Below are 13,863 nucleotides of genomic sequence, written 5' to 3'. Positions count from 1 at the left end.
GGGTGCGAAAACTATCACACAGTTGGATTAACTTCTTATACATCCATGGTGCTGACAATAATAATATACAGAAGACGATCCATTTGGCTTTAGGAAAAGTAAAGGTACCAGAGAAGCAGTTCTGACTTTGCTCTTGTTAATGAAAGTAAGACTGAAGAAAAGATTCGTTTCTAGAATTTGTACATATAGAAAAAGCGCTTGACAAAGTGAAATGGTGCAAATTGTTCGAAATTCTGAGAAAAATGGGAGAAAGGTGCAAGGAAAGACACATGATATACAACATGTACAATATGTACCATATGTAAGAGAACAATAAGAACGGAAGACTAAGAACGAACTGCTCGGATTAAAAATGGTGTAAGAAGGCATGGAGTGTTTCGCCCTACTGTTCAATCTATACCTCGAAGAAGCAATGACAGAAATAAAATGGTTCAAATGGCTCTGAGCACTATGGGACTTAACATCAGTGGTCATCAGTCCCCTATCTTAGAACTACTTAAACCTAACTAACCTAAGGACATCACACACATCCATGCCCAAGGCAGGATTCGAACCTGTGACCGGAGCGGTCACGCGGTTCCAGACTGAAGCGCCTAGAACCGCACGGCCACACCGGCCGGCTGACAGAAATAAAAGAAAGGAGAAGAGCAGATTTAAAATTCAGGGTTAAAGGATATCATTGATAAGATACGCTGATGGCATTGCTATCCTGAGTGAAAGTGAAGAAGAATTACAAGGTCTGTTGAATGGAGTGAACAATCTGATTAGTACAGAATATGGATTTAGACTAAACCGGAGAAATGTAAATAGCGAGAAACTTAACGTGAAAGTTGGTGGTCACGAAGAGGACGAAATTAAGCAATTCTGCTACCTCGCAAGCAAAATAACCCATGGCGGACGAAGCAGGGAGGATATAAGAAGCAGACTAGCACAGGCAGAGAGGGCGTTCCTGGCCAAGAGAAATCTACTGGTATCAAACGTAGGCCTTAATTTGAGAATGTACGTTTGGAACACAGACTTGTTTGATAGTGAATGATAGATAGTGGTAAAACGGGAACAGAAGAGAATCGAGGCGTTCGAGATGTTGTGCTACACTGGAATGTTGAAAGTGAGGTGGACTGATAAGAAGTGACGAGGTTCTCCGCAGAATAGACGAAGAAAGGAACAAATGGAAAACACTGACAAGAAGAATGGACAGGATGCTTAAACATGTGTTGAGGCATCAGAGGATATCCTCCATGGTTCTAGAGGGAACTGTAGATGACAGCTGAAGACAGAAACTGGAAATTTAAAGAAACGGCGCAATCGAGTGAAACAAAAGCTAAGCGGCTTACAAACCACAATTCCTACTGAATTATATTCTGATCCGCAGTAATATGAAAGTATCAGTTCTGAACGAGAAATGACGCCATGTCAAATATGCAGCCACTGTAATGATTTTTGTATTGAGGTAGGACAATAAGGCGTTCGAAATACACTGATGAGGCAAAACATTATGGCCGTCTCCTTAATAGCGTAAACTCTGGAATACAATATAGTACCGATTATGAGTGGCACAGATGCGAGAAGTCCTTGGTATGCTTCAGCATAAACGTGGCGCTAGATTCCATTGCCATCGGGGAAGGTATCAAGTACGAAGGGATGTAAGTGGGTCGCAGAAATTTTCACGTAGTCAAAAACTGTCGAATTTTATTATATTACCACAGGTCCCTTGTAATTCCAGACGACTGTCCCCCATAGCATAACACTGTCCTCACCGTCGTACGTTTGAGGCATGTCTCGGACAGACGTTCGCCTGAATGACGTCGTTTCTGACACAACCACAGGCCTTGTATAGCAAGAAACGTTATTCATCCGACAAGGCGATACTTTTCAATCAATCCACGGTGAAATTTCGATGATCTCGTTCCAACGGTGTCGTTGGGCCAACATGGGAACACGTAGGATCCGTTTGCTGCAGAACCACGTGTTCCACAATGTGCACTGGACGGTGTATCCGAAGCACTTGTGCTGCACCAGCATTGTAAACTGTTGCCAGATGTGCCACAGTTCTCCGCATATCCTGCTTTACAGAGGGGGAAGCTTCAGACATCCATGTTCTATGATGAGGTGAGGATGCCCAACTCCTTGTCGCCTACTCGTTTCACCGTCCTTCAACCACTTTCCACAGGTGCTCCTGGCAACGGCAAGCGAACTTCCGATCAGGTTCACCGTACGCGATTGCTTGTTTCCAGGTGTTGGGCCATAACAATCTGCCCTTTGTCAAAGTCTCTTACGTCAGTGGATTTTCCCATTTGCGACCTGTATGTTCGATGATTCCCCAATAATCTACTCTCTGCTGATACAGGGTGGTCCATTGATCATGACCGGGCCAAATATCTCACGAAATAAGTCAAACGAAAAAACTACAAAGAACGAAACTCGTCTAGCTTGAAGGGGGAAACCAGATGGCGCTATGGTTGACCCGCTAGATGGCGCTGCCAGAGGTCAAACGGATATCAACAGCGTTTTTTAAAAATAGGAACCCCCATTTTTATTACATATTCGTGTAGTACGTAAAGAAATATGAGTGTTTTAGTTGGACCACTTTTTTCGCTTGGTGATGGCACTAGGAGATGGTTTGGCGCGAAGATGTGAGTCATTAGTGCCGGGGCATGGCAGCAGAACAGATCTCGATTGACCGCACTTCCACAATCGCGCAAAAAGAATGAAGCATTCTGTGGAAAGAATGTAGAGCATCGCTCACAGCCATCAAACGAGTAGAACGTGTATGTGAGTGAGCAAAGTGAGAATTTAATGAATCGAAACATGACGCGTCGTCGTTTCATGATTCGAGGGTCAGCAACTGATTAAAAAAAGGGGCCCCCCAACGTCGCGATGGCGGCGTCACTGTCCCGCCGAGATAATTTGTCCTTTAAGGACAATTATCTGAGCAAGCACCCACGCCAGCAAAAGGTTGCCCGACACGTGTTGATAACAGGAGTTGTTTTAACCGGCTGTATCCGAATTTTAGTATACAAAGAGGATGATTTGGAGCGCAGCACATCACGTCCTCTGAATCCACTGCGAGAACGTCTATTGTCTCTGACGATCTGCCAGAAACAGTAAGTACATTTCTGTATAATGGACACTTTGTAAAAACTTGCACGAATTGCCGTTTGTGGAAGACTTCAAAATGCCTTGGATGTTTATCAATTGGAGTTACCACAAACTATAAGAGAAGATATTTTATTGGAATTCCGTTATTCAAAATTCAATTTCATGTTAAATTCATATAGACTGCCAGAATGTTATATATTTGATAGAAGTGAAAATGTTCCCATGATTAATGAAATAGTAAATGATGCAGTAGAAGCTTCTTCAAAAATAAGAGCGGGAATTCCAGTTCCGTGGCAAACACTCGCTTTGATTACAATGTCTTTTTTTGATATTACTGCATTCTGGCAAAGTAGATTTAAAATTAAAATGTTTTTTTATGAAGTTACTTATAAACAATTCGTATATACTATTTGTGAGAATTGCTTATACAAATTATTAGATTCATGGCAAAACCAGCTACTACAACCACTTTTAATTGATATGAAAATTAATATGGTAACCAAGGCACCATATTTTTCATATGGTGTAACTTGTCCGCCACACATTAAACAATGTAGCCATTGGTGCATGTTCTGTGCAAATAGTCCATTATTCAGAAGTGTACGTTGTGGTGGCTCGTTAAGCCAAGTATCTGATTCAGAAGAAGACGATGCTGATCTGGGTGATATGTTACTTGCAGAGCTGTAATGGAGACCCTGGCCGACATCTTTCAATCCATCTTCAAGCTGGTTCAAGCACACGTGACGAATCCAACGCTGAAAATCTTCATTTGGATAGCTACGAGATTACACTGCCAGTTGGGAGCAACCGATGGACCCTTAGGGACATACATATTCACCATTTTGAATTGTTTGACGAACTTCGAAGATTCCTGTTCACAATTATCGTTTGGTTGCCAGAACTTTTGCGAATATCTGAAATCTCAGAAAGATGGTATTACACTGATGTCATTGTCATCAGAGGACCGGACGAGGTTGATGAATTTAGTAGACGAATTGCTTATATCGCATCAGTCTACCCTGGAGAAATTATCCTATGGAAACATGATGACGACCACATCCACCTCGTCCACGATTGCACGTATTCCTCTAGACGATGTAGATGCCGATTTAGGGTTGTTGAAAGACGTAAGCTAAATTAGTAATGGGTTAATATTACTACAAACAACACTTATAATTAGTACCGAGAACACTGATGAGACACTTAATCTAATAAATTAACTAATTTAATATTGTCTTAAAGATAGTCAGTGGAAGATTGCAGTTTAGAATTAAATTGAATCGGCAGTTGTAAAAAAATGAGTTAAGTCAATTGGAGCTACTTTCACGATAATGAGATAAACTGTTTTTATTAGTATTTGTTAACAGTTTTAACCTGGAATGATTTTTAAAAGATAGGGGACTGTGGAATGACTGCATAAAAATGATAAGTGTTTTCAAGAAAACAGTGTAGTACCTCCCACAATTTATTTGGTGGACTTACGCCTTTTTCCAGTGAATAAGACACGATAATTATTTATTAAACTTCAAGTATCATTCAGACATCATATTTTAACTAGCATATTAGAAAAATAAATGGTTTCAATTGAGTATAATTTGTTTGGTGGACTTTTTAAACATTATTTGATGTGGTGCAGTTTATTTAAATATCGTAGTAATATTTTACTCAGTGTCCTCTGAGTTTTTAGGCCATTCCAAAGCAACAACTTGTGCAACATACTTCATTACTTTCCTAATGTCTTCAAGATTATTTGCATTAATCGGTACACATCCTTGTGGATATGATGGTCGCATAGACAGTTGGCTATTTCGGACTGCTGGCAAGCTCCTGGGTTTCCTAAATGGCGCTCAAAAGATATAAATGATACGATGCTGAATATGATTTTTCTATCCTTAGGTACATTTTCAGAAACACTTTCTAAAGACAGGCATGTCTGGTATAGTAGGAATGCCAGCAGACTTTGAAGTCAGAAATGTCACTTGCGTTCACCGAAGTAACAGTATACTTTTTAGAGTATGTGCTGAAAGAAAAATTTCTACATATTGTTTTAAAGTGCGAACTCTGTCGGATTTCCTGATTATCTTCTTTATTAATCCAAATTGTCTGTCAGATGGAAGTAGGAGTGACCCCTTACAGGCAAGTAATGAGACATTAGTTTGAATCTACCTATATCTACAAGTGAGAGAAGGAATCTTACCACTGAATGATTCCGATTCTGTAGGGGGCAAGCATCTAAAAACAAGTGTAAGACTCTGTTCCTTACTACGTATTTCACTGTCAGTACAGATCTTTATAAATGAAAAAACTTCGTTACAATCCCTATTCGCTTGACCTTCACGAGAATTTCCTCTTTTGAAGTTATAGACATTCCGTAATCTGTGAAAGACTTGCAACCCGTTTTCAAACGACATCGACTTTACGCGGGACGAATGCCTTATGTACACCAATGAACCAAAACATTATGACCACCTACTTAATAGCTTGTTTGTCCATATTTTGTCTATCTTTGGAAGGAAATAGATCTCTGATTCCGCGTGTCAGAGATCCGACAACTTGTCCGTAGATTTATGGATAAATGTTGCATTAGATGTTTATGCACAGGTCATGTAATTCGCGTTAATAACGAGCGGCTGATTTTGCGTAAGCGGCGATGGCGCCCGAATGCGCCCATGTGGGCTCCAAAGGGTGTACATCAGGCAAACTTGGTCTCCGAGACATCAGCGTGAGCTCGCTATAACGCGCCTCAAACCACTGTAGCACGGTTCTGGTTCCGAGGCAGGGATAATTACATTGCTGGAAGATAACAACGCCGTCAGGGAAGACATAAAGCATGAAGGGATGCAGGTGGTTCGCAGCTGTAAGCATGTCTTCGGTTACTACCATTAAGTCCCATGCAAGCGCAGGAGAATGTCTCCCACAGCGCAATACTGCTCCCACCAGCCTGCGTCCGTGGCGCGCTGCACGTTTCGTGCCGCCGTTCACCTCGATGACGGCGTTTGTGGAGACGACCATTGTCCTAGTGCGACAAAACTGTTATTCACCTGAATAGCCGACACGTTTCCATTGATCAACGGTTGAATCGCGATGGTCCCGTGGCCACTGCAGTCGTAACTGACGATGTCGTCGGGTCAACATGTGAACACGTAGGGGTGGTCTGCTGCGGAGTTTCATGGTCAGCACTGTACGACAAACGGTGTGCTCCGAAACATTTGCGTGTGCACCAGCATTGTGCTCTTTCGGCAGAGATGCCACAGATCTCTATCTGTCCTACTTTACAGAGTAGACAAGCCTCCGAACACCTCGTTCTGTGAAGAGTCATGAAGGTCCAGCCATTTAGCGCCTTTTACCGTAGAGTTCACGACAGTAGCACTTGAACATTCTACCAGCTTCGCCGTTTTCGGTACACTCATTGATAGACTTTGCTTAACAATAATCGTCCCTTTGTCAACGTCGCTTATCTCAATGGATTTCCCCATTTGCACCCCATGTCTTCGGTAGGTTGATCCCTGTCCGTGTCTGCTCTTCTCACATACTTTGGATACCGCGTCACGTGACCGCAACGTCACCAGGTGGCATCCAACGTCGCGGTGCGCAGTGGTCATAATGTTTTGGCTGATCGGTATATATGCACGGGATCTGCGTCCTTTTTCCACAGAATGATGCATATTGCGTTACAGAGTGCCATACAACCACTAACTCGATTTCAGAAATACGGTGACTTAATCCCCTTTTCCAGTTCAAATGGTTCAAATGGCTCTGAGCACTATGGGACTTAACATCTATGGTCATCAGTCCCCTAGAACTTAGAACTACTTAAACCTAACTAACCTAAGGACATCACACAACACCCAGCCATCACGAGGCAGAGAAAATCCCTGACCCCGCCGGGAATCGAACCCGGGAACCCGGGCGTGGGAAGCGAGAACGCTACCTCACGACCACGAGATGCGGGCTTTTTCCAGTTCCTGATTCAATTATGCAAATGAGAACTTCGTTTGACTGCTTCAGATTCTTTATAACAATTAATTTCTTGAAAGAAATTTGGATGGCGAGGAGGGTCCAAGATACCTTCCTACCAACGAATTTAGCAATAGCCAGACTCAAACCACTGTTCACTTGTCCTTGATTATGTCACTGCCGAGGACACAATCCGGAGAATGCCAACATTATGGTCTTAAATGAGTAAAGTACAACGTCGTGGTAGAGATCATATGCAGTAAATTCGGCCCCATACAGACCCGTGTCAGAGGCACAAACACCAGATTAACGCTAGGGGGCCCCAGTGAGACATGTGAAGAGTAGTAGTCATTAGTGGCGTGATGGAGTATGAAATAGGCAATTTGTGGCAGGGACGAACCCGTTCTCGACGTTTTCGAACCAGAAGCGGTCGGCGTCGCGGATGCGGGTGAACTGCTCCCTGATGATGGCGCGGAACAGCTCGCCCGGCCCGTCGTCCGACTCCAGCATGCCTCCGATGTAGAGGTCCACGTTGTCCAGCCGGTTGTTGTACACCGAGGCGAGTCTGCGCAGCAGGTCCGGCCGCGCCGCGAACAGCTTCCGGTTGATGTGCGACCACTCCTTGATGCGGGGCAGCCTGAAGTACGACCTGCGGCACAAGAACTCGTCTCACAGCGTCCGCTTGCGTTTCAGTCGCAGAATTAATCTAGGCATCAGAATGAGGTTTTCACTCTGTAGCGGAGTGTGCGCTGATGTGGAACTCCCTGGCAGATTAAAACTGAGTGCCGGACCGAGATTCGAACTCGGGACCTTTGCCTCTCGCGGACCTCTACCAACTGAGCTACCCACGCATGACTCACGCCCCGTCCTCACAGCTTTGCTTCCGCCAGTACCTGCGTGGACGGGGCGTGAGTCGTGCATGGGTAGCTCAGATGGTAGAGCACTTGCCCGCGAAAGGCAAAGGTCCGGAATTCGAGTCTCGGCGCGGCACACAGTTTTAATCCGCCAGGAAGTTCCTTAATCTAGGCATCATATACTGTTATATGGGTTGCAGTTATAGTGGGGGGGGGGGGGGGGGGGGAGGCAGAGCACTGGGTGACCGCGGAGCAGCGCGGCGACCGCAGCAGAAGAGAGACGGCGAAACTAATGATTTCACGTACATGATGCCTGCAAGGTACACTTTAAATCATAATACACGGACCTCTACTAAAATCGCCATTATTTGATGATGTTGAGCAAAAAAGATACACAACAGAAAACGTCAGTCAGAATTTTATAGACTTTGTTGATTCAAAGTTTTCAATTTTGCACGCTGTTTTTCAGCTACTATGTCAGAATTTGTGATTTTTTGTTCTTTTTTAATTTTTTTGCAATAAATCGTCACTTTACACACAGCTAGTGTATCGCATCGATGCACAGTTAATTTAAACATACAAATATTTTAAAGGAAAAAAAACATTACCGCTTGTTTAAGAGCTAGTGTAGCACCCGTTTCAATTTTGCTTACGTTTTCTGAATTAATTATTGAGAAATTATTTTCTTTACTGACATATTTTTACTTCTTTTATTATTCCTGGTCATGCAGAGCACGAAGTTGTTCTCCTGGTGAGGGTCCATGTCTAGAGCTTGTTTTAGAAGTCTGTCTCTTGTTATTCTTCTTCTGGGTTGCGATGAACTTTTCAGAGATACGAATTTTGGCTGCTATGCTTGTGCGAATAAAAGATTGAATTGTCGACTCAAGTCTCGTAAACGTTACTATCGGGCGATAGTCTGTTGCTTGACATAGGCCGACATGAACGCGTTTTGATCGGTAAAGTAATGACAGTTCGTGATTTTTAGCGCAGGTTGGAATTATAACGTTTTGGGAGAACGCAAATCTCCTCCTTAAAAATCAGCATGGGTTCTGCAAACAGAGATCTTGGGTAACTCAGCTCACTGTACCCTTCCATGATATCCATAGCGCTGTACACAACGGCGCTCAGGTCGATGCCACGTTCCTTGACTCCAGGAAGGCACTTGACACCATTCCGCACTGCCGTTTAGCGAAAAACATACGAGCTTACCGAATGTCGGATTAGATTGGCGACTGGATTCAAGACTTCCGTGCAGATGGAACTCGTCGCACTGAATGGAACAAAATCGACATAAACGTAAAGGCAATTTCCAGAGTACTTCAAGGAAATGTGGGAGGAACGCTACTGTTTACAATGTGTGTAAATCGTCTAGTAAAAAGCGCCGGATGCTATTTAATAGAGTTCACAGATGACGCGGCCGTCTATAACAAAATAGCAAGGCCAGAGGACAGTGCTGATTTGCAGAATGACCTGCAGAGGATTACTGAATCGTGTGTGATAAGATTTTGAGGGCACACGACAGTAAGGTCTTAAGTGCCCATTCTGAATGAATGGTGCAAGCTGTGCCAGTTGAGCATGAACGTAAAAAAAAGTAACGTAGTGCGCATAAACAGAAAAAGAAATCTACTGTCGTAGAAGTACACTACTGATGAAGAGAAACTGCTGGAAACAGTATCTACCGTAAAAGATGCAGGTGTAACTAACCAGAGCGACTTTGAGTGTAACGACCACATAAAACGAACAGTGGAAAAATCGGATGCCAGACTGATTCATAGGAAGAGTCTTAAGAGAATGTAACTCTCCACGAAGGAAGTGGCTTATAGGGCGCTTGTTCGAGTCTCTCTTGAGTCCTTACCAGGTAGGACTGATAGAAGCGATAGAGAAGATCCAACAAAGAGCAAAACATTTCCTCACGGGATCGTTTCGTCGGCGGGAGAGCGTCATCGATATGCTCAACCAGCTCCATCGGCAGACACCATCGTGGTGCCATTTTTCAACAGGACAACGCTCGTCTACAGGTGATACGTGCCTCTATGAACTGTCTGTGTGACGTTGAAGGACTCACGTCGCCAGCAAAATCTCTAGATCAAGGTCAAACGCGCTAGGCTGTAGCCAGCCTCGCACATCATTCTGATTAAGCATATTTATTGAATTAGTAACACGACAGTTGGATTCCGTTTTTGAGAGTGTAATACATGCAAAATGCAAGGCTTGATTGAGGAGAGATGATTGCTGAGATTGCCCATTCCTAATTTTAATAAACCTTGTTATAATGATTCTCTGTGTAGTTAGAGGGAAGAACAGCAGAGTGGAGGCCAAGGGATGCCGTTAGCACGGGGAACATGGGGAACCTGCCTCCCCGAGTCATTGTATCGGCTAGGGCAGCTGGTCATTCTGCCACCGTCATTCAGGTGGGCTGGCGGCTTCTTTGAGCAGATTGACATTTCCTTGAACTGGCGGCGCCTAGGCTGGCGCGGTCCACCTGCCGTCTCCAGAACATCTACATCTACATTTATACTCCGCAAGCCACCCAACGGTGTGTGGCGGTGGGCACTTTACGTGTCACTGTCATTACCTCCCTTTCCTGTTCCAGTCGCGTATGGTGCGCGGGAAGAACGACTGCCGGAAAGCCTCCGTGCGCGCTCGAATCTCTCTAATTTTACATTCGTGATCTCCTCGGGAGGTATAAGTAGGGGGAAGCAATGTATTCGTTACCTCATCCAGAAACGCACCCTCTCGAAACCTGGACAGCAAGCTACACCGAGATGCAAAGCGCCTCTCTTGCAGAGTCTGCCACTTGAGTTTGCTAAACATCTCCGTTCCGCTATCACGCTTACCAAATAACCCTGTGACGAAACGTGCCGCTCTTCTTTGGATCTTCTGTATCTCCTCTGTCAACCCGACCTGGTACGGACCCCACACTGATAAGCAATACTCAAGTATATGTCGAACGAGTGTATTGTAAGCCACTTCCTTTTTTGACGGACTACATTTTCTAAGGACTCTCCCAATGAATCTCAACCTGCCACCCTCCTTACCAACAATTAATTTTATATGATCATCGTTTGTTTATCAGGCGACAGTGCGGAACCGTATCGTTCCGCACGCATACTCCCAGATATTTTACAGAAGTAACTGCTACCAGTGTTTGTTCCGCTATCATATAATCATACAATAAAGGATCCTTCTTTCTATGTATTCGCAGTATGTTACATTTGTCGATGTTAAGGGTCAGTTGCCACTCTCTGCACCAAGTGCCTATCCGCTGCAGATCTTCCTGCATTTCGCTGCAATTTTCTAATGCCGCAACTTGTCTGTATACTATAGCATCATCTGCGAAAAGCCGCATGGAACTTCCGACACTATCTACTAGGTCATTTTTATATATTGTGTTAATCAATGGTCCCATAACACTCTCCTGTGGCACGCCGGAGGTTACTTTAACGTCTGTAGACGTCTCTCCATTGAGAAAAACATGCTGTGTTCTGTTTTTTAAAAACTCTTCAATCCAGCCACACAGCTGGTCTGATATTCCGTAGGCTCTTACTTTGTTTATCAGGCGACAGTGCGGAACCGAATCGAACGCCTTCCGGAAGTCAAGGAAAATGGCATCTACCTGGGAGTCTGTATCTAATATTTTCTGGGTCTCATGAACAAATAAAGCGAGTTGGGTCTCACACAATCGCTGTTTCCGGAATCCATGTTGATTCCTACAGAGTAGATTCTGGGTTTCCAGAAATGACATGATACGCGAGAAAAAACATGTTCTAAAATACTACAACAGATCGATGTCAGAGATATAGGCCTATAGTTTTGCGCATCTGTTCGACGACCCTTCTTGAAAAGTGGAACTACCTGTGCTCTTTTCCAATCATTTGGAACCTTCCTTTCCTCTAGAGACTTGCGGTACACGGCTGTTAGAAGGAGGGCAGGTTCTTCGGCGTACTCTGTGTAGAATCGAATTGGTATCCCGTCAGGTCCAGTGGACTTTCCTCTGTTGAGTGATTTCAGTTGCTTTTCTATTCCTTGGACACTTATTTCGATGTCAGCCAGTTTTTCGTTCGTGGGAGGATTTAGAGAAGGAACTGCAGTGCAGTCTTCCTCTGTGAAACAGCTTTGGAAAAAGGTGTTTAGTATTTCAGCTTTACGCGTGTCATCCTCTGTTTCAAAGCCATTATCATCCCAGAGTGTCTGGATATGCTGTTTTGATCCACTTACTGATTTAACGTAGGATTTTCTGTCAAGTCGGTACATAGAATTTTACTTTTGAATTCACTAAACGTTTCACGCATAGCCCTTCTTACGCTAACTTTGACATTGTTTAGCTTCCTTTCTGTCTGAGAGATTTCGGCTGCGTTTAAATTTGCAGTGAAGCTCTCTTTGCTTTCGCAGTAGTTTCCTAACTTTGTTGTTGAACCACGGTGGGTTTTTCCCGTCCCTCACAGTTTTACTCGGCACGTACCTGTCTAAAACGCCTTTTACGATTGCCTTGAACTTTTTCCATAAACACTCAACATTGTCAATGTCGGAACAGAAATTTTCGTTTTCATCTGTTAGGTAGTCTGAAATCTGCCTTCTATTACTCTTGCTAAACAGATAAACCTTCCTCCCTTTTTTTATATTCCTATTAACTTCCATATTCAGGGATGCTGAGACGGCCTTATGATCACTGATTCCCTGTTCTGCACTTACAGAGTCGAAAAGTTCGGGTCTGTTTGTTATCAGTAGGTCCAAGATGTTATCTCCACGAGGCCGCAATATTTTCTATAAAGCGTCTCCAAACTGCCACTGACCACACGCATAGCGGGCGGGTGTTCTCGGACACCAGGCCGTGGAAACCGTGGCACCTTGGCAAGATAAGATTGCTTCTTAACTTGGGAAGAGAAAAGCTTCACCGTTAGAATATACCTTGTAGCTTGCCGCCGCTTGGTGCCACTATTAGAATCAGTCTTCATGGAGTATCGGCGGGAAAGAAGGCTGATTTACGGTTGGTCGGTGTTCGCAAAATATGGGAATGGTGGCTTACCATTCGTTGGGACTCACAACTTCCCGAAAACGATCAGACTGTTTCGCCTAATGAGCGTGTCTTTTTGAGACTAGAATTCCCAGTGGGAGAGTTAGAGACATTCATTTAGATTTGCTTACATGCAGTTTTGGCGGCGTCGCGTCGTAAGGGCAAAAGTGGCAGAACGCAAGTTTTTAGATACAGAATGGACGGAGCCTTTTTCGGAGACGTTTGGAACGCAGACATCTTCGGAGACACTTGGGGAGGAAAGAGAGCAACCGGCAAAAATTGATGCGAAGCAGTACTTAGCAGTCCATCACCTCGTCTCCGTTAAGGGGCTCCGGAACGCCCTATACTTGCAATGTTAAAATAACGCTTATAAATTACATCTTTCCTCACAAAGTATTTGAGGTAGGAAGTTGAACTTTTTACAGATTATTTATTGGAATATGGGCTACAACTTAACACAGGGTTTTACAAAATTTTAGTTCAGTTATTAAAGATGATTTTTTTTCAATTGTAATGAAAATTCACAACATTTTTTTGCAATTTTTTATTTATATATTCAAAAATATACAGTTTTTTGGAAAAGGGCTGTGCTAAATTATGCAGAAGGTACTGTGTAACATTTACTGAAAGTTTGAAACAAATATGTTTGGAAGATCCTTAGAAAACATGTAATTAGTATGAGAAAATATGAGTTTTGGGAATCGAGCGACAAAGATTGGATTAACTTTTTAGTGCATTCCAGGTCCATAGGATGGATTATCTTCATCCTCTGCAAACTCCTCCTCCAGCTTCCTCTTGTTCCTCCTCCTGTTTACTCTTGGTTGTATTTCTAGACTCTTTACAGCCCTGTCTGCAGCCCGAAGGCGTTCCTTGTCTAAAGCAAGCATTGCTCGTACCATGTTAGAACCTATCTTCATTCCCATATTTCTAAATACCTTT

The 13,863-nt window shown here is 43.6% G+C and overlaps 1 protein-coding gene across 1 annotated transcript in view; it reads right to left on the bottom strand.

Annotated features, from left to right (window-relative positions):
- The window catches only part of LOC126252548 (dual oxidase), a 609,052-nt gene that overhangs the window by 89,205 nt on the left and 505,984 nt on the right, over nt 1-13,863 (bottom strand). The window contains exon 9 of the mRNA XM_049953446.1: nt 7,457-7,705. Within this exon, the coding sequence (XP_049809403.1) occupies nt 7,457-7,705 (249 nt within the window). The remainder of the gene's footprint in view (nt 1-7,456; nt 7,706-13,863) is intronic.

This window comes from Schistocerca nitens, chromosome 4 (genome assembly GCF_023898315.1).
Source record: "Schistocerca nitens isolate TAMUIC-IGC-003100 chromosome 4, iqSchNite1.1, whole genome shotgun sequence".
Taxonomy (NCBI): Eukaryota; Metazoa; Arthropoda; class Insecta; order Orthoptera; family Acrididae; genus Schistocerca; species Schistocerca nitens.
The sequence above is the reverse complement of the archived record's forward strand: the minus strand, read 5'-3'. Positions and strand labels throughout refer to the sequence as shown.